We start from the raw sequence: 19,913 nt of genomic DNA on the forward strand, positions 1-19,913 counted from the left end.
CTAAAAAGATCTCTCTTTCTGGCTCTGGAGTCTGGACCATTTAAGGTCCCAAAGAGTGATTACAGAGGTTCTGGAGGACGAAAGATTCAGGAGTTTTTACTCAAACCTTTTTGTAGTCCCCAAGCCAAACGGGGATGTGAGATCTATTCTTGATCTCAAAGCTCTGAACCAGTTTCTAAACATTCGTACTTTCCAAATGGAGTCAATTCACTCAGTCATGGCCTCCCTACAGGGAGAGGAATTTCTAGCATCCATAGACATCAAGGATGCATACCTTCATGTGCCTATCTTTCAGGCCCATCAAAGGTTTTAACGCTTTGCAGAATAAAACCGTCATTTTCAGTTTGTCGCTCTGCCCTTCGGGTTGACCACTGCTCCAAGATTGTTCACAAAAATCCTAGCCCCAGTATTGCCTGCTCTAAGGTCTCAAGGGATATTAGTGATCAGCACATTATACTGCCTTCCTTCTTTCCAAATCCTCAAACTGCAAAGAAAAATTTATTACATTCACTTGATGTAGTACGTGCATTCAAGATTTATTTCAAAAGGTCAGCTTAGATTCGTAAGACCAACCTTTTTGTTCGTGCTTCTGGAAGGTCCCAGTAAAGGGCAGGCAGCATCTAGATCTACTATTTCTCAATGTATTCGCCAGGTTATTATCCAGGTGTATGGTTTAAAAGGGAAGGTTCCACCTTTTCTAGTAAAGGCGCACTATACCAGAAGGGTAGGTGCCTCTTGGGCAGTTTGCCATCAAGATTCTATGGCTCAGATTTGCAAAGCTGCGACTTGGTTGTCAATGCATATGCGCATACGTTCACTAGATTCTATCAAGTGGATTTTAGGACCCAGGAGGAAACTGCATTTGGCCACAGTGTTCTGCAGACAGCTATTTAGATCTTCTGTGGTCTAATGGCTGTATTTTATGGTGTCCCCCCTCCCTTCAAGTGCATTACTTTGGGACGTCCCATATAGTAACGAATGTCTTGTGATGTACGATAAAGAAATATGGATTTTTCCTTATAGCTTACCTGAAAAATCAATTTCTTGGAGTACATCACGGGACACAGAGGTCCCTCCCCTCTTGTTTGGGATGTTTATTGCTTGCTACAAAAGGTACTTCCTGTATATGAGGGGTTATATGGGGGGGGGGGCTTCCTGTCTGATTGGTTGCCAGTGTACATTCACCTATAGGTGGCGTATAACCCATATAGTAATGAATATGGCTGCTCTGTGTCCCGTGATGTACTCCAAGAAATGGATTTTACAGGTAAGCTCTAGGAAATATCCATATTTTTGGTTTATGGTGCTCAGAGAGACATTCGTATAACAGTTGTGTGAGTATGACTTTACAAAGCTGTAGTAAAATGTGTGAGTATGACTTTACAAAGCTGTAGTAAAATTGCTTAAGGCTTGGTTCACACTAGTGCAGGCCATGCGTTCCAGTTGCAACCACACACAGCCAAATCGCTCTGCTCTTGTGAGATTGCAAGATGCATGGGGCTGCCATTTATTTTGAAAGGCATTCCCACGCATCTCAGCTGGCAATGTGATCTTGGGTGCAGGAAAAGACCATGCGATTTTAAAAGTTGCATGCACCTTTTTTGTGCATTTCAAATTAATGCACTGCTATGCTTGAGCAAACGCGAGACGCACGGCCCGCACTAGTGTGAACCGAGCCTAAGGCTTCAATCACACCACATTTTTGTGTTGTGTTTAGAGCAGCCCATTAATTTCAATAGGCTGTCCAATGCGTGAGAAATGCACAAAAAAGGTGTCTGCACCATTCTAAAAATTGAGCCACACCAAAACACATTGTACTATGGTAAACGCATTGCCGTGCATCTGTAAAAGAGCAGCTCGTTTTTGTGTGTTGTGGGGAAAATAATTATTTGATCCCCTACAGATTTTGTAGGTTTGCCCACTTACAAAGAAAGGAAGAGTCTATAATTTTTATCATAGCTGTATTTTAACCACTTCTGGACCGGAAGATTTTCCCCTTTAATGACCAGGCCATTTTTTGCGATAGGGCACTGCGTTACTTTAATGGAAAATTGCGCAGTCATGCGACGCTGTACCCAAACACAATTGGAAAAATGATATACAAAGTATATTCCATGCGCCAAGGAGTTTCAGAAATAGTTTGTATATTTACTATAAAAATTGATTTAATAAATAGACTCTAGCTTGAAAGAGTGAACTTAGCAGCCGCTATATGTGTGGAAAATGGTTGTGATATGAGCACATGAATAATTAATATACCCACTACCAGTGCTTTAAGTGGCCCAAAAGAGGTGCCGGTAATCTATTATATACTATAAATTTTGTCGCCCCCCACCCCAGATCAGGGTCCCCACAGAGCACCCCCCCCCCCCTGGCCTGGGCTGGGACTCCGGAGCAGGGGGACTCACTGGTGGTGACTGGTCTGGCTATGGAGTGGGAAATTTTCTTGGGGGGGCAATTGAGGGCGCATATGTCCAAAATGAGTGTACTGGTATGCTAAGGTGCACGGAGAGGTGGCGGTATGCTCAAGAGCCATATTTGGAAGTGGCGGTACTAAGTACCAGTGCATACCGGCCCACTTAAAGCACTGCCCACTACCCTTGAGCACATGAACTCATCATTGCACAGTTAATCACTTTATTTATTTATTTATTTATTTAAATAATTTTGCACATACATTAAAATAATCACTATTTATTTATTTAAATAATTTTGCACATACATTCAAATATTATTTTAACTGTAAATTTATCGTTTATGAGAAACGGAAAAACAGTATTCACTTTTCTTTGGCCGAAATACCTATGATACCTGATACCTGATCACGGAAACATAATTTTAAAAAATTAAATATCACTTTGATTCATTTAGATACTTTTATAATTATATTTATTCATTCACATGAGTATATGGACAGAGTATTTATATAGTATAAATGAGCAGTGTTGACATTTTTTATAAAAACAAATTTTAAAAAATAGATGAATTAATAATGAATTTATTGGTTTTATATTTTTAATCTGGGGCATTTTCATTTTTATTGAATAATTTGTTTATTGTAAAGTATACACATGAAATATAGATTGGAAAATAATTTTAAAATAATTTTATTATACTTATATAAATATTGTGATTACTCACTATATGCATAGTGTTTTTAACCAATGTAGTTATTGTACAAGCGGTGTGCGGGTTGCTATTCCACCCCACCAATAAAATATTGAATCAAAACAGGCATATATACAAGGAAAACTGGTCTAAATTAGTGGTATGGGGACACATTCGTAACTCCAGCTCCTTCCGGCTGCGTAATAGAGGGCGGAATGAGGGGCAGAGTTTCCTATACATAAGTCCGGTTACCACTGTGCTGTCCAAGCTCTGAGGACGTCAACGGAAGTGACGAAACGCGCCAGCTTGGACCGCACAGCGCCATTGCGTCACGACGAAGGTGGAACGCAAGCCGGAAGTGAGTTGGTTTTGTTTGCTCCGCGAGGAGGATGAGCAACTCGCACCGCTAGACCACCAGTGATGCTGTATTACTTTTAACTTACCTCATTTATGGAGAAATAAAGACATTTATAAACCTTACTACACTATTTGGAGCTTTTCCTTTCTCCCCCATATGGTATTTGGGATCGAGTACCCTGGAGCATAGAGGCATCCCAGGATTCCGGAGGACCACATAGAGGGGAAACATCCTTTAAGCCCAGTGGGCTTTACAAGCCTGAAAGGTTCTGGTACCATACCGCATACAGAACCCACCTCATCTGGTAAGAGATTTACTTCACCCATTTACAAGGGATATTTTTATCACGGCTAGAGTATTTACACCTTGGAACTGAGGATTTATCTGCCATTAAGGACATTCTACCTCTATCAATTCGGAGCACAGAAGTCACTTTAATATTTTGGATAATCCTTCCTGATATATTTTACTAATTTGGAGCAAAGCAGTCACTTTACATATGATGGACCTTTTTTCTATGGTTATATATAAATATTTTACCTTTATTAATTTGAAGCACAGAAGTCACTTTAATATTTTGGATAACCCTTCTTGGTTATGTATATATATATATATATATATGTATTTTATTAATCGGAAGCACAGCAGTCACTTTATATATTTCGGACATTTTCTTTGGCTATTTATATATTTATATAGAGACTTTTTAGTGTATTTTACCTCTCTACCTATTGAATTGACTTTGTATTTATATATTTATGCTGTGTCACTTTGCACTGATTTGCACAACCAATCAACTAGTGGAATTTATTCTGATGCTTTGTGATGATCTGATGTTCTGATATTTATTATACACTGGCAATATACACAGCAGATATAGAGTATAGAGTTCAAAGCAAGCACTGTATTTGATCTTTTTTTGAGATCATATATATCACACCCAAACACAATTGTTGTTCTTTTTTCCCCCACAAATATAGCTTTTTTTTTGGTGGTATTTGATCACCTCTGCGATTTTTAGTTTTTACGCTATCAACAAAAAAGAATGACAATTCTGAAAAAAAAATATATATATTTATCACTTTCTGCTACAAAACATTTCCAATTAAAAAAAAAAAATTAAAAAATCTAATTTTTTCATCATTTTAGGCCAATTTTTATTCTGCTACATATTTTTGGTAAAAAAAAATCCCAATAAGCGTATTTTGATTGGTTTGCTCAAACGTTATCGCATCTACAAACTAGGGAAAAGATTTATGTCATTGTTATTTTTTTTTTACTGGTAATGGCGGTGATCATCAATTTTTAGCGGGACTGCAACATTGTGGCGGACAGATCGGACCCTAACTGACATTTTTGACACAGTGACATTACTACAATAATCGGTGCTAAAAATATGCACTGTTACTGTAGTAATGACACTGACAGGGAAGGGGTTAACCCCAGGGTAATCAAAGGGTTAAATGTGAGCCTAGGGGGTGTTTTATAACTGGGGGGGGTGTGGACTTGTGAAATCAACACAGAGACCTGTGTTCCTAAATAGGAGGAACATAGGAGCTCTGTGTTGATAGCTGAGAGAACAACGGTCTGCTTTGTTTACTACAGCAAACCGCCATTCTCTCTTCACGGGGAGCAATCACGGGTTCCCAGCGGCAATAGCAGCCTCTGGCCCCGTGGATTGGCTTCCCCGCTGGCACGTGCCCCCCAGGATCGCTCCCGCGAACTGCCGTAAAGGTACGGAAATTCGCAGGAACCTGCCGACCTGCCGCCGTATTAAGTTATACGGCGGCTGGTTGGCAAGTGGTAAAATGATAGAGACAGAAAAACCAAAAATCCAGAAAAAAAAGGATACAAATGTTAACAATTAAGATGCAGTTCGGTGAATAAAATAAGTATTTGATTCCCAAGCAAAACATGACTTCATACTTAGTGATGCGGTCGGTCTGTACCTTTAGTAAAAAACAGCCCCAAAGCATAATGTTTCCACCTCCATGCTTGACTGTAGGGATGGTGTTCTTATGGGTATAGTCCGCATAATCCTTCCCCCAAACACAGCGATTTTTCCTCCTCAAGAAGGCACATGTACAGTCATGCCAATAAACATTTAAATGATTCAGAGAAGGATTGGGAGAAAGTGCTGTGGTCAGATGAGACCAAAATTGAGCTCTTTAGCATGAACTCTACTTGCTGTGTTTGAAAGAAGAAAAATGCTGACTATGACCCTAACAACACCATTCCAGTCAAGCACGAAGGTGGAAACGTGATGCTTTGGGGCTGTTTCTCTGCCAAAGGTATAGGCCAACATTGCTACATTGAGAGGCCAAAGGCGGGGCCATATATTGTAAAATCTTGGATGAGAATGCTCTTCCCTCAGCCAGAACACTGAAGATGGGTCATGGATGGGTCTGCCAACACGACAATGATTAATAACATACCGCCATGGCAACAAAGGAGTGGTTCAAGAAGAAGCACATTAGGGCTATGGAGTGGCCTAGCCAGTCTCCAGACCTTAATCCTATAGAAAATCTATGGGAGGGAGCTGAAACTTCGAGTTGCCAAGAGAGCCACGGAACCCTAACCACTTAACCACTTTAGCTCTGGCCACTGTGCTGCTACTGCGGCACAGTGGCTCGTTATCGTCCAGCGACATAGACCTACGTCGCTGGACTCCTCCCCCTGTAGGCAGCGCTTGCCCGCTGTTTTCATTCACAGCGGGAGTCGGCCAGGGGAGGAGCGGCGGCGATCGCCGCTCTTCCCCGATCGTTGGGGAATCTAGTTTGGAGATCCACCCGCTTGTGTAAACAGAGCGGGCGGATCTCCTAAGTGACAGGGAGTGACAGATCGGATGTTCAGCAGCCAGGGAACATCCGATCTGTCCCTGGCTCACTCAGTCACCCCCCCCCCACCAGGCATACATTAACCCCTCCCTCTCCAATAAAATTAACCCCTTCCCTGCCAGTGTCATTTTTTACAGTAACAGTGCATATATATAGCACTGATTACTGCAGTAATGTCACTGGTACCCCCAAAAGTGTCAAAAATGTCAGTCAAGGGTCCGATCTGTCCGCCGCAATGTCGCAGTCCCGCAAAAAAAAATCGCAGATCGCCGCCATTACTCGTTAAAAAAAAAAACACCAAAAATGACAGAATTCTTTCCCTTAGTTAGTAAACGCAATAACTTTTGCGCAAACCAATCAAAATACGCTTATTGTGATTTTTTTTACCAAAAATAGGTAGCAGAAAACAAATTGGCCAAAAATTTTAAAAAAATTTGATTTTTACATATTTTTTGGGAGGAATTTCATATAAAAAAATTTTACAAATATTGTTATTTTTTCAAAATAAACGCTCTTTTTTTTGTTTATAGCGCAAAAAGTAAAAATCGCACAGGTGATCAAATACCACCAAAAGAAAGCTCTATTTGTGGTAAAAAAAATGACGTAAATTTTGTTTGGGTACGGCGTCGCACGACCGCGCAATTGTCAGTTAAAGTCGCAGAGTGCCGAATCGCAAAAAGTGGCCTGGACTTAAGACAGCAAAATCCTCCGGTGGTAAAGTGGTTAAGGACCGCCCACTGCAGATTTACTGCGGCAGGCGAGCCCTCCTGCGTGAACCGACGTAGCTGTACGTTGGACGCGCGCCTGCAGCTAGAGGGCAAGCGAGCACCGCCGGCAGCGCGCACCCGCCCCCACTCAGCAGTGGGGACTCCGATGCATGAGGCGGGTGGCTCCGATTGCCACCGGGCACCCGCGATCATTCCCTGCTGAGAGAGGACAGTCAGCTGTTGTAAACACAGCTGACCGTTCTCTCTAGAATGATCACAGAGCGCCTGCGGTCCTTCTATATAGGATTACAGGTCTCTGATCATTTCAAAAGCCCAACCCCCATACAATTAGAAACACTCCCCTAGGCTTACATTTAACCCCTTGATCACCCACTGTGTTAACCCCTTCCCTGCAAGTGTCATTATTACAGTAACAGTGCATAATTTTAGCACTGATTACTGTAGTAGTGTCACTGGTCCCCCCAAAAGTGTCAAAAATGTCAGTTAGGGGTCCGATCTGTCCGCTGCAATGTTGCAGTCCTGCTAAAAAAAATCGCAGATTGCCGCCATTACTAGTAAAAACCAAAAACCAAAAATGACAAATCTTTCCCGTAGTTAGTAGACGCGATAGCTTTTGCACAAACCAATCAAAATACGCTTATTGTGATTTTTTTTTAACCAAAAATATGTAGCAGAAAACAAATTGGCTTAAAATTTTAAAAAAATTTGATTTTAACATTTTTTTTGTGGGTAATGTTATATAGCAGAAAGTGAAAAATATGTTTGTTTTTTTTTCAGGATTGTCGCTCTTTTTTTGTTTATAGCGAAAAAAATAAAAATCGCAGAGAAAGCTCTATTTGTGAGTGAAAAAAAAGACATGAATTTTATTTAGGTACAGTGTCGCACGACTGCGCAATTGTCTGTTAAAGTAACACAGTGCCGAATCGCAAAAAATGGCCTGGTCATTAAGGGGGCAAATCCTTCCGATCCAGAAGTGGTTAAGGATTTAGAGAAGATCTGTAAAGAAGAGTGAACCAAAAAACCCTCCTGAGATGTCTACTAAGTACTAAGTCATGTTTTGCTTGGGGATCAAATACTTATTTAACTTACTAATCTGCAACCTAATTTATTAGCTTTTTTTATGTGATTTTTCTGGATTTTTGGTTGACATTCTATCATTTAAAATACACCTATGATAAAAATTATAGACTCTTAATTTCTTTGTAAGTGGGCAAATTTACAAAATCTGCAGAGGATCAAATTATTATTTTCCCCACTGTACATGATTTTACGTGCAAACCCAAAACTTGATAAGCGTAAAAGAATAATCCTGTTTATCTGTAAGGGCAATTTCATTCAGTAAATTTATATTGTTTTTTTTTAATTCAAAAGCATAAAAACACCACATTATAGGCACAGGTAGGATACATTGTCAGTTAGAGGTAACATATCCAGTAATTACAGTGTTCAAGAAATGCAGCATAAGCGTAATCACAGAGAGTGTCAAACTGTAAGTGCAATTTCTTACCAGCATCCCAGACACAGAGAAGCATACACAGCTGACATTGCCATTATGTCCTTTCAATGCTTTGTCTGTCCTATCACTGTGAACACTCCATAGTCTAATTGTATAATCCCAGGAGCCTGTAGCCTGCAAGGTATAATTACAAAACCATCAATAACTGTTTTTAATGATAATATTATATATTCTATTATATACAATAAATAATAAAGCAATATTAAACCTAAAAGCAAAAATTCATAATAACGGAAAATTCCTATCATACTTACCGTAATTTTCCTTTCCTGATGGTCTCCATGGCAGCCTACGTGTGGGTTAACCCCGCCTCCTCTCCAATGGTATAGGACCCCCCTCTATAAATTTCAGCTTGCAGGCACAGCCAGTGTTCCATATCTTAGCCGAATCCAAGACCAGAGGGTGGGACCTCCGGCTGCCATGGAGACCATCAGGAAAGGAAAATTACGGTAAGTATGATAGGAATATTCCGTTTTCCTGACAGTCTCCATGGCAGCCTACGTGTGGGAAATAACTAGCCCAAACCACACGGGTGGGAATGTTTCAAATCAAATTTTACTTCAAATTATTAGCAGACAAAACAGTCAAGCCAAAATTAACTGAAGATAAGGAGTCTGGCTCCACACAATAATGTGTCATAAACGTATTTACAGAAGACCAGGAAGCTGCTCTGCAGACTACTTCTGGTGCAACATGATGTGAAGCCGCCCAGGACGTTGAGATGCTTCTCTTTGAGTGGGCTGTCACCGCCTCCGGAGGAGCCAAACCCTCTACACAATAAGCTCGTTGAATAGCAGACACAATCCAGGCTGCAATGGACCTTGACGAGGCCCGCTTTCCTCTATTTTTGCCTGAGAAGAGGACGAAGAGGTAATCCGATTGTCTGAAGGAAGATGTTGACTGAAGATATTCCATTAGAGCCTTCCCTACATCCAAGGGATGAGGTTCATTATCCTCGGAAGAGTGAAAGGTAGGAAGCACAATCTCCTGGTTTTCATGAAAAACCAATGATACCTTCGGATTGGAATTGAGCATCGGAATTAGGACCTCTCGATCCGGAAAGAACATGAGGAAAGGTTCTTTATGACCAAGGGAACTGATCTCAGAGACCCTTTTGGCTGAAGTTATTGCCACTAAAAAGGCTGTCTTAATGGTAAGTTCTCTGATAGAGATGGAGTCCGTCAAACTGGTTCTTGAAAGGACGTTAAGAACAAGAGGAAGGTCCCATTTTGGAAACCTTGGCTTCCTCTGAGGTCTGAGTCTGACCGCACCTTTGAAAAATTGCTGTATGAGTACATGCCTGGCCCAGGGGAACCCTGAGAATACAGATAAGGCTGATATTTGCACCCTGAGAGTCCCACCTGAGAGAGATTTATCCAGTCCTGCTTGAAGGAACTTCAGAACTTCTTGAACTCCAAAATTCGAGGAAGGATTTCCCTCCGGGTACGTGAATTCTAAGAATCCAGACCACACTCTGCAGTAAACTCTGTTCGTGCTAGGTCTTCTGGAGTTCATTAAGGTAGGGATTGCCCCAGGAGGGCATCCAAGTGACTCCAACCTCTCCCTCTCAAGAACCAGACCGTTAACCTGAGCAGAGCATGGCAGGGGTTTAATGTTGTTCCCTGTGAGAGAAGGTCTGGTTTGAGGGGCAGGGGAATCGGGCTCCGATAACTGAGCTGCAGGAGAAGTGGGAACCAGGGCCTGTTTGGCCAATGAGGGGCCACCATGACAATCTCCACATCTTCTGCTTGGAGTCTCTGAAGAAATCTGAGGATGATGGGAAACGGGGGAAAAGCATATGCCCTGCTGAATTCCCATCTGTCGGTCAGAGCATCTGTTCCGCAGGATTGGTGACACCTGCTGCGTGTGAAGTACCGGTCCAGCTTGTGGTTGCATGGGGATGCAAACAGGTCTACAGGTGAGACCCCTAGTGACAGAATCCACTTGAATGAGTCCATGTGGATTGGGTCTACCTCTTGAAGAAGGGAGAGACTTCTGATTCCGCCCTGTCTCTTCACATAAGCCACTGCCGTGGTGTTGTCCATTCGAAGAAGCACGGATTTGCCTTCTATTAGGTGGTGGAAAGCTTGAAGAGCTAGAAAAGCTGCACGGAGCTCCAGGATGTTGGAGACCAGGGAGTGGGCTTGTGGAGGCCATCTCCCTTGAGCCACCTCTGCCATGCAATGGGCTCCCCAACCAGAGTTGCTGGCGTCGGTTGTAATGATGACCCAAGTGATGGGAACTAGAGACTGGCAATTGAGCAGGTTCTTGCGTTGGAGCCACCATAATAAGCTGCTTCTCGTGCTGTGGGAAATAAAGATACGCTGCTCGCGTTCCTCCGGATTCCACTGCAGAAGGAAGCCCCTTTGAAAGGGCCGCATTCGCCACAGTGCCCACTTGACCATAGGGGCCGTTGAGACCATAGTGCCGATGATCTTGAGACACTGGGATGCCGTCAGAAAAGAGGAGGAAAGGGCTGAAAGGATCCTCTCCCGGACCACCGGGATTTTCTCTAGAGGCAGAGAAAGAATATTCTGAATGGTGTTGAATTGAGCCCCTAGATAGACCAGATGTTGAGAGGGCTCCAGATGACTTTTTTGTAGGTTCAACAACCATCCGAACTCCATGAGAGTTGTGGTGACCAGGTCCCTGTGGGACAAAAGTTGATCCCTGTTTTGTGATAACAGTAGAAGATCGTCTAAGTAGTGATGTTGACGTACACCTTTTGTTCTGATTAGAGCTACCACAGCCAGAAGGACCTTGGAAAACACCCTTGGGGATGTGGACAGGCCAAAAGGAAGGCAGATGAACTGGAAGTGCTGGTGTTCTATCGCAAAACGAAGGTACTTGTGGAAGTTCACTGCTATAGGCACGTGGAAAAACGCGTCTTTGAGATCTATTGATACCAGCCAGTCTCCTGGAAGCACTGCTTTCTGAATGGTAGATAAGGATTCCATTTTGAACTTTTCGTTTTTTATGAACCTGTTGAGATAGGTGAGATCTATCACAGGGCTCCAAGATCCATTCTTTTTCTGTACTAGAAAGAAGGGCGAATATACGCCTTGGAATCTTTCCTGCACGGGCACCGGAAGTATTGCGCCCTGAGCCACCAAAGTGCTCTAGCAAAACAGTTCTTTTCTCGTCCTGAAAGGGCAAGCGAGTGGGAATGAACCTGGAAACGGGATCTGTCGAGAAAGTTCATGTGTGTCCTATGGACACTGTCTTGATGGTCCAGAAGTCTGAGATTGAGGCCGCCCAGATACGCTGAAAGTGGAGCAGGCGCGCCCCCACCTGGCATGTCTGAATGGGCCCAATCTCAAAAAGACTTTGAGGTTTCTTGCCGGAAGGTGCTGAGCCTCTGACCGTCTTACGAGAGGATGCTTGGCTTCCTTTCCAATTTCTCCTATAATCTCGCCCAGGCCTGTATGAGCGGGCATCTCTTGAATGCTCTGCAAACTGCTTTCTTGGTTGCTGCTTCTTAGGGCCAAAGAGGCGCCTATCTTAGGGAAGGAAACCTGACTTTCCACCCGTCACTTTAGTAATTGCATTATCCAATTTGTTTCCGAATAAAGAAGATCCTTCAAAAGGGATTTTGCACCAAGCCTGCTTGGAGGCTGGGTCTGCCAGCCAGGGACGCAACCACAGGGCCCGTTTGGCTATGACAGAAGCCAACATGGATCTGGATAAGAGACGTAACACATCAATGGATGCTTCTCCAAGAAACACAGAGGCTAACTTCAGTTCCTGAACAGGAGAGTTTTCTACTACATCTTCAGACACACTCCTTAATTTCAGTTCGACATCAGAAACCCAGGATTCCATGGCCTTAGACATGGCTGCTAATGCTAGCACAGGTTTACAAGCCGCACTGGCCGTGATATAGATTCTTTTTAAATCTAGATCCATTTTCCTGTCCAGAGGGTCTTTAAAGGAAACCGCATCGTCCAGCGGTAGGATAACATGTTTTGCTAGTCTGGAGACCGCGGCATCAACCAGAGGAGCCGATTCCAGATGACTGACCTCTTCTGGTTTAAAGGGATACAATTTAGCCAATTTAGAGGATAAGGAAGCTTTGCCATCCCCTCTACTCCATTCTTCCAGAATGACATCCTTTAATTCTGAAAGGAGCGGAAAGTTTAGCCGCTCTTTCCCCAGGTGTTTGAAAAACCTTCTCTGTTTCGTTTGTGGGGTAATGGGATCTTCCCATTTCAGAGCCTCTTTGACTGCTCTTATGAGAGGTGAAACAAGGGCGAAATCAAAGCCCCCAACTGCACCTTCCTCTTCTTCCGAATCACTTTCTGAGGATTTTCCGGAAGTGAAGCTTGGTTGAGAGGGACCTTGCTCTTCAGGAGCCTCAGCAGGAGAGCTGGGAGTAGCAGGCCCAGATGTGGGACTAGCACCCCACTCTTTCATGGATTGTTGGACAATCCATTTCACCAGGGATTCCAATCTCTGATCTTCAGACTCTCTCTCACCAGAAGCACGAGCAAAACAGGGCTCGCAAAGGGACTTGTCCTCCGGGACATGCGCCCCACAACCCCAGCAGGCTCTCTGGGCCGTATGGCTACTGTGGCGGTGTGTGCGGTGTCTGGAGGAGGAATTTGAGCGTCTCCTTTCATGCCTGCTCCCTGATGGAGACTCACGGCGTCTTGACCTTGAAGAAGATTCTCTTTGTGGCCTGACAGGGTCTCTTTCTTGACCAGACCTGGAAGAGCTGGGAGAAAGAGAAATCCAGGGAGACACAGGATTTAGCCATGAATCATGAGCCAGCATCCCTCCCTTCATATCCCCCTAGAATGTACCAGCACTCACCTGTTGTGAGAGGGCTGGCCACAAGGGGGCGGTGAAGCAGGATCCATGTTTCAGGCAAAACCAAAACTGACAAGGAAATAGAGAGCATACAGCGGATCACTACAAGGTAATAAGGAACACTCAGGTGTCATCTTAATATGCATCCAACCGCTCCCCCCCCCCTGCACACCGCCAAAAGGTATACAGCATCCGGTCCCACATACCTGGATTCACAATGGACAAGGTACCGGGAAGATGTCGCTATGCCCACAGTGCTTCCCATTTGCACTGGAGCTGACAGGCGTTTAAATTTTCGCGCCAGGATGACATCAGTGATGACCGGCCGCGATCGCAAATCAGGCAGAGAGCGGAGCTCCATTCCCACACAGCGCATGCGTCCGCCGGACTGAACGGAGGGGGAGCAGGAAGGAGATGGCTGGAACGCAAGGAGCGTTCCAGCCGCCATTGGGTCACCAGATAGCAAAGAAAGTAAGTTTGAGACACACAAATATAACAAATACGCTGCCATGGAGGAAGACAAATCTTCAGACCCTGTCAGGATATCCGTCGGCCATCCGAAGCACCGCACAGTTATCAGCCAAAGGGGATTTTTGAATGTCACTCACCTGCCCGTGGCTGGGCCCTGGACATAGACACCGACTTTCATTCTGAGGTAAGCCGACCAAATTTCAACAGGAAATAATCCAAATAGGGTCCTTGGAGGAGGACAAAAAAGGAACAGTGACTGTGCCTTCAAGCTGAAATTTATAGAGGGGGGTCCTATACCATTGGAGAGGAGGCGGGGTTAACCCACACGTAGGCTGCCATGGAGACTGTCAGGAAATTGCATTTTTTCCAGCAGGTGATCCTGCTAGTAAGCCTGATATTTTTCAAAAGAACAAGTTCTGTTGTAAATGTAGCAGTTAGAGTTTTGAGACAAGCCATTTACCACTGAAAGGGGAGTTACATTGATCAGCTTTTATTTATTCATGTATCCCAAAAGAAAAAATAACCTATTGATGTAACTGGAGTTTGGGTTAAATTTTTAGTGCGTCTAAATCTGATAGTACCATCTAACACTCCCTGTGCTGTTACACATGTTGTGAGAATTTATATACCGTATATACTCGAGTATAAGCCGACCCGAATTTAAGCCGAGGCCCCTAATTTTACCACAACAAAATGGGAAAAATGATTGACTCGAGTATAAGCCTAGGGTGGGAAATGCAGCAGCTACTGGACCCAACTGGATCACCACGAGACCCAAAACAGGGGCTGCGGATATGGTACAGGAGAATGCAGAGCTGCGGGCATGGTACAGGAAAATGCAGGGCTGCGGGCATACTACAGGAGATGCAGTGCTGCGGGCATGGTACAGGTGTTCGAGAGAGAGAGAGAACACCTGTAGTATGCCCGCAGCACTGCATCTCCTGTAGTATGCCAGCAGCCCTGCATTCTCCTGTACCATGCCCACAGCCCTGCATTGGAGAGAGAGAGATACTGCCATGTACATTTTGTATACCCAAGGACTTTTGTCATTTGGGATATATCTCTTGTTACACTCTGGCATGCTCAAACACTTTGCTGTTTGAGCCATATTTATGGATACACTGAGCATGCTCAGCCACTTTGCTGTTTGACATCTGAAATTAGATGGTAGATAATGCACTCCTTGCTCTCCATCTCACATAAATCTTAACCCAAACTCCAAAAACTGTCTTCACAAACCACACACAATACCATTGCTGATGCAAATTTAAAATGAATAAAAATGGGAGGCGCATGCGCGGCAGCTCCCAAGATGGCCGCGTAGGACCGGAGCTCTGCGCCACCCCGGCACAATCTCCCGCCAAGCGCGGTTAAGCAGCTACCTAACTCCCGCTAAACGGAGCCCGCGACTCCACCGGACCCGCGGGCATCGACACATGCAAACAAGTCGGGTCAGGAGAGATCTCAGCAGGCAGTTCACCTCAGACTTCCCGGAGGCCGCTCCTTCTAACATGGCAGACCCGGCCCTGCAGCGTGAGGAGATGGAGGAGGGGGACACCGCTCTGCAACAGACGGTCTTTCTTGATAGGGGACATTCTACAACTACACCGAGGGGATCTGTGAGTACTCATCTGCTCCCTCCCCGGCATCCACAGAATCCCTCTTGAGCGATGGGGGATTTCTCCCCTGCCTGTGCTTCCCCATTAGCTCCTATGAGACCCACGGCCATAGAGGGATCTGGTGGGCTCTCCCACTCTGATCATGAGGAACTTCTCCACAAAATGTCCACCATGCTAGAGAGGGGAATATCCCAGATTGCTGACAGGATTACCTCAAATCTAAAAGTGGATTTTTAAAACCTAGGCGACAGGATGGAAGCTATAGAAACTAAGATTGATATGACAGTAGCCAAATTGAATCAGCACACCACCCTTATTCAGTCACTTCAGGATCAGCTGGATTCAGCCCTCCTTAAGGTGGAAGACCAGGTCTCGCAGGTGCAATTTTAGACCGCGGGGCCTGCCAGAGTCAATTGCAGACGTCCAGACTGCTGTGCAGGGGCTCATTAAGGATCTTATACCTGATATACTGTACCAACGCACAAACTTGAACTTGATAGAGCTCACAGAGCACTGGGACCCCCACGGCGGGACGGCAACCCACGAGACATAGTTGTCAAACCCCATTTCTATACAGTAAAGAAAGAAATTGTCAGCAGAGCCAGGAAAGTTCAAAATCTCACTTGTCAAGGTCATGCGGTTCAGATTTTCACTGATCTAGCTCCAACTACAATACAACGACAGAGAGCATTAAAGCCACTTCTTTCCATTCTGTCCCAGAAAGAGCTTAAATATTGGTGGGCTTTCCCCTTCGCTCTCAAATTTACATACAGGAATAAGACCTATACCTTTTCCAGCTTCAGGGAGGGAGAAAGGTTACTTCATCACCTGCAACTACTACCACAGCCCCCAGATCACCCGGCCTCTTCCACCAGCTCAGGCTCATCAAAACACCCTAACCCATCAAGCCCCATTGCTCCCCTTTGGAACGGATCCAAATTTAGGCGCTCTAAAGATGGAAAACCCCCCTGATCATCACCGCGGAAGCTTCTAGCAAGAGTTCCTTCACTGTGGAGTTCCTCCTCATATGTTTGTCTCCATCCTCCTTGATCGAGATTGATGTCTATGGACTTCCATAGCTTTCTTTTTTTTTTTTTTTCTCTTCTTTAGACTAGCCCCTGTTGGACTGGCCTTCAGACGTTCCTTTTTCTTTTTGTTTTTTTTTTGTACTGCACTTTTTTTGATGCCTGCTATTTTTGTTTCAGCCCCTCGGGCGGGTCCCCCTTCAGATGGGGGCGCCCTGCTCAGGGCGTTTCGCAGTCAGTACACTGGCCTGCTACCGATTTGTGTTCTCGGCAGCGGACTCTGACACCACTCTTAGGGGCTCTTCCAGCTGAGTAGCTGGGTAGTAGCGGAGCCCCTGAGGGTCGTGCGTTTATTGTAGCCATTTTTTGCATGCTTAACTGCATTTTGTTTTATCTCTACAGCGTTTCTTTCTATGGGGCGGGAGCCCTGCTGGAGTGGTCGGATGATGCCTCCACCAGTCACAGGAGAGGATTTTGGTTTTCTCGCGTGACTCTCTCCAGCCCCCCCTATTGGGAGGCTGGAACCCTGTACTCAAACTTGTCGGGTTGGTGTGGACGCAGGTCCACAATCTCTCCCTTTCTCTCCTCTTTCCCTTTTTCCCCTGTTTCTCTTTCTCACTGCTTCTCTTCTTCTCTCACAGCTGGTCTCCGGGAGGATATCACATACCACTTCTACACCAAACAGGATCCTCATGCATTGTCGACTCTGCACTCCAGGTATCTTGTTTCGGAACTGGGTGAGTGAAACGATTTTTCAGATGCACCAACACTACCTGCCTCATGTCTCTTTCTAAAACTACAGCCCCATACCTCAAAATAGCTTCCCACAATACCCAAGGTCTCAACTCTCCCATAGAGCGAAGGAAGGCTTTTCAGGACTTTCACCGCAGGGGGATAGAGGTCTTAATGATCCAGGAAACTCACTTTCCCCAATCTTACTGCCCCTCGTTTTTACACGCTAAGTACCCCACATTTTTTTTTAGCTAATGCAGAGGACAAGACGCGGGGAGTAGCGATCCTTTTTACTAAATGTTGTAATTTCACCCTCCACTCTGAGATACGGGATCCTGGGGGGCGATTTCTCCTTGTTAAAGGGACCATTGAGGAACAATTGTATACATTTGTCTCTTATTACGCGCCTAATCAGAATCAGACACACTTTTTCCAGAATATGTTTAGCCGGATTTTACCACATCTAGAGGGCCGCGTAATTTTTGGGGGGGACTCCAACACGGCTTTAGACTATGGCTTAGACAAATCCAAACCACCGGGTTCTCGAACGGTTAAACCACCCAAACGCAGCTCACAGATTGCCAAATTGATCAATCAAATGGGCTTGGTGGATAGCTGGAGGGAATTGCACCTGACCTCGAAAGATTACACACACTTCTCTCATCCTCACCAGACCTTTGCTCGCATCGACCACATTCTAGTCTCTCAGGCCTTGATCCCCTCACTGGTTATGGCATCTATCAAAGATGTGGTCTGGTCGGACCACTCAATGGTGATAATTAGGATAACTAGATCCTACGCCCCTAAGGGCCCATTCCACTGGAGACTTAATGAGTCCATTCTTAGTGAACCATGTAGAGTAACGGAAATTGAACATGCCATTTCGGAATATTTCTCTTTGAATGACCTAGATGGGATTTCTCCTGAAACCCTCTGGGCGGCTCATAAATCGACCATCAGGGGGAAACCGATACAAATCTCATCTAATATCAAAAGGGAACGGAATGCTCACCTATTCCGCTTGGAAAAGGACTTTGCGGCTTTAAGTGCTGAACACAAACGTAAACCTTCCAGGTCGTCTTTGAAGGCTCTTGATGCAGCCAGGGCTGACCTCAATATGGCTCTGACCAGCTCGGCTGAGAAACACATTAGATGGCAGGGAGCTAAATTCTACCACCAGAGGGACAAAATAGGGACACTGCTTGCCCTGAAACTTAGACTTAGACCTAGAATAAGACTCCATGCAATGCCCAAAATGTCCGTCGGGGGGGGGGGGGGGGAGGTAAGACCCAGAACCCAAAACGCATATTGCAGGAATTTGCAAACTACTGTCAAAACCTTTATCGCGATGCCCGCTCCGACAAGTCGCAAGCATTACAATCCTTCCTAGACAACCTGCCTATCCCTAGTATATCTAAACATACGGAGGTCATGGAAGCACACTTCACTGAAGCGGAGATTAAAGGAGTGATTAAAGACCTTAAATTAGGTTCGGCACCGGGACCAGATGGTTTCCCTAACCTTTACTACAAGACACTCTCTGAGTTGCTCTCCCCCTACTTAACTAGGTACACCCTTAAAAAAGGTAGTCCGGTCGACAAGCAAAACAATCAGGCTTTCATCTCAGTCATTCCTAAGCCAGATAAGGACCGAGGAGAAGTTAGCAACTATAGGCCCATCTCGCTTATAAATAATGATTTAAAGATACTCCCCAAACTACTAGCGAATAGGTTAGCGTCCTTCATTAATCTCTACATTCATAAGGATCAGGTAGGGTTTATCCCTGGTAGACAGGGCCCTGACCAAGTAAGGCGTGCGATCGACATCATCTCTATACTACAGTCAGGGTGGTCTGGAAGGGATCCGCAGGAAGGCTTACTTCTTTCCATAGATCTTCAAAAGGCATTTGACACTGTTGAATGGCCATATCTATTCACAATTCTGGAAAGATGGGGATTTGGCACAAACTTCATGGGCATCATCAGGGCTCTTTATTCCTCCCCCATAGCACGGATTAGATATCAGGGCTATTACTCTGACTCGTTCCCAATCTCCAAGGGGACGAGACAGGGGTGTCCCCTATCACCTCTTATATTCGCGATCGCGATTGAGACTATCGCCCTTGCACTCAGATCCAATCCAGACATCAAGGGGGTCACCTGTGGCACCCAAGAACATAAATGTGCGTTATTTGCGGACGACCTGCTTCTATTCGTCACATCACCTTCCGTCTCCCTTCCTAATATTTGCAAAACACTGGAGGACTTTGCGAACGTTTCAGGCCTTCGGGTTAACTTAACGAAATCTTCCATCCTGAATATCTCAGTAAAAAGAGAGGAGGCCCAACGTCTACAATCCTCCTTCGAGTTCCTCTGGAATGATTCCCATATCAGATATCTAGGGGTTAATCTTACAGCCAAGTTCGAGGATCTACACAAAGCAAATTACCCAGCTGTCTACCAATCCCTGAGTGGAGAACTACAGAGTTGGTCTCTCTATCGCTTATCATGGCTAGGCAGAATTAATGCCATTAAGATGAACCTGCTTCCTAGACTTCTCTACTTATTTAGGGCTCTTCCAATTCCTCTCCTCAGGGAACCATTGCGCAAGTTTCAAAATTCGGTAATCAACTTTATTTGGGGGGGCATGGGTCATAGACTCTCCCGCAAGGTGTTATACACTCATAGATGAAGGGGGGGTTGGGAGTCCC

The 19,913-nt window shown here is 44.8% G+C and overlaps 1 protein-coding gene across 3 annotated transcripts in view; it reads right to left on the reverse strand.

The window, feature by feature from the left end:
- The window catches only part of WDR38 (WD repeat domain 38), a 1,427,946-nt gene that overhangs the window by 844,947 nt on the left and 563,086 nt on the right, over positions 1 to 19,913 (reverse strand). For all 3 annotated transcript variants that reach the window (XM_082264625.1, XM_082264623.1, XM_082264624.1), the window contains one exon: positions 8,539 to 8,661. In XM_082264625.1, the coding sequence (XP_082120751.1) occupies positions 8,539 to 8,661 (123 nt within the window). The remainder of the gene's footprint in view (positions 1 to 8,538; positions 8,662 to 19,913) is intronic.

The sequence above is a fragment of the Pelophylax lessonae genome (assembly GCF_965119305.1).
Source record: "Pelophylax lessonae genome assembly, chromosome: 7".
Classification (NCBI taxonomy): domain Eukaryota; kingdom Metazoa; phylum Chordata; class Amphibia; order Anura; family Ranidae; genus Pelophylax; species Pelophylax lessonae.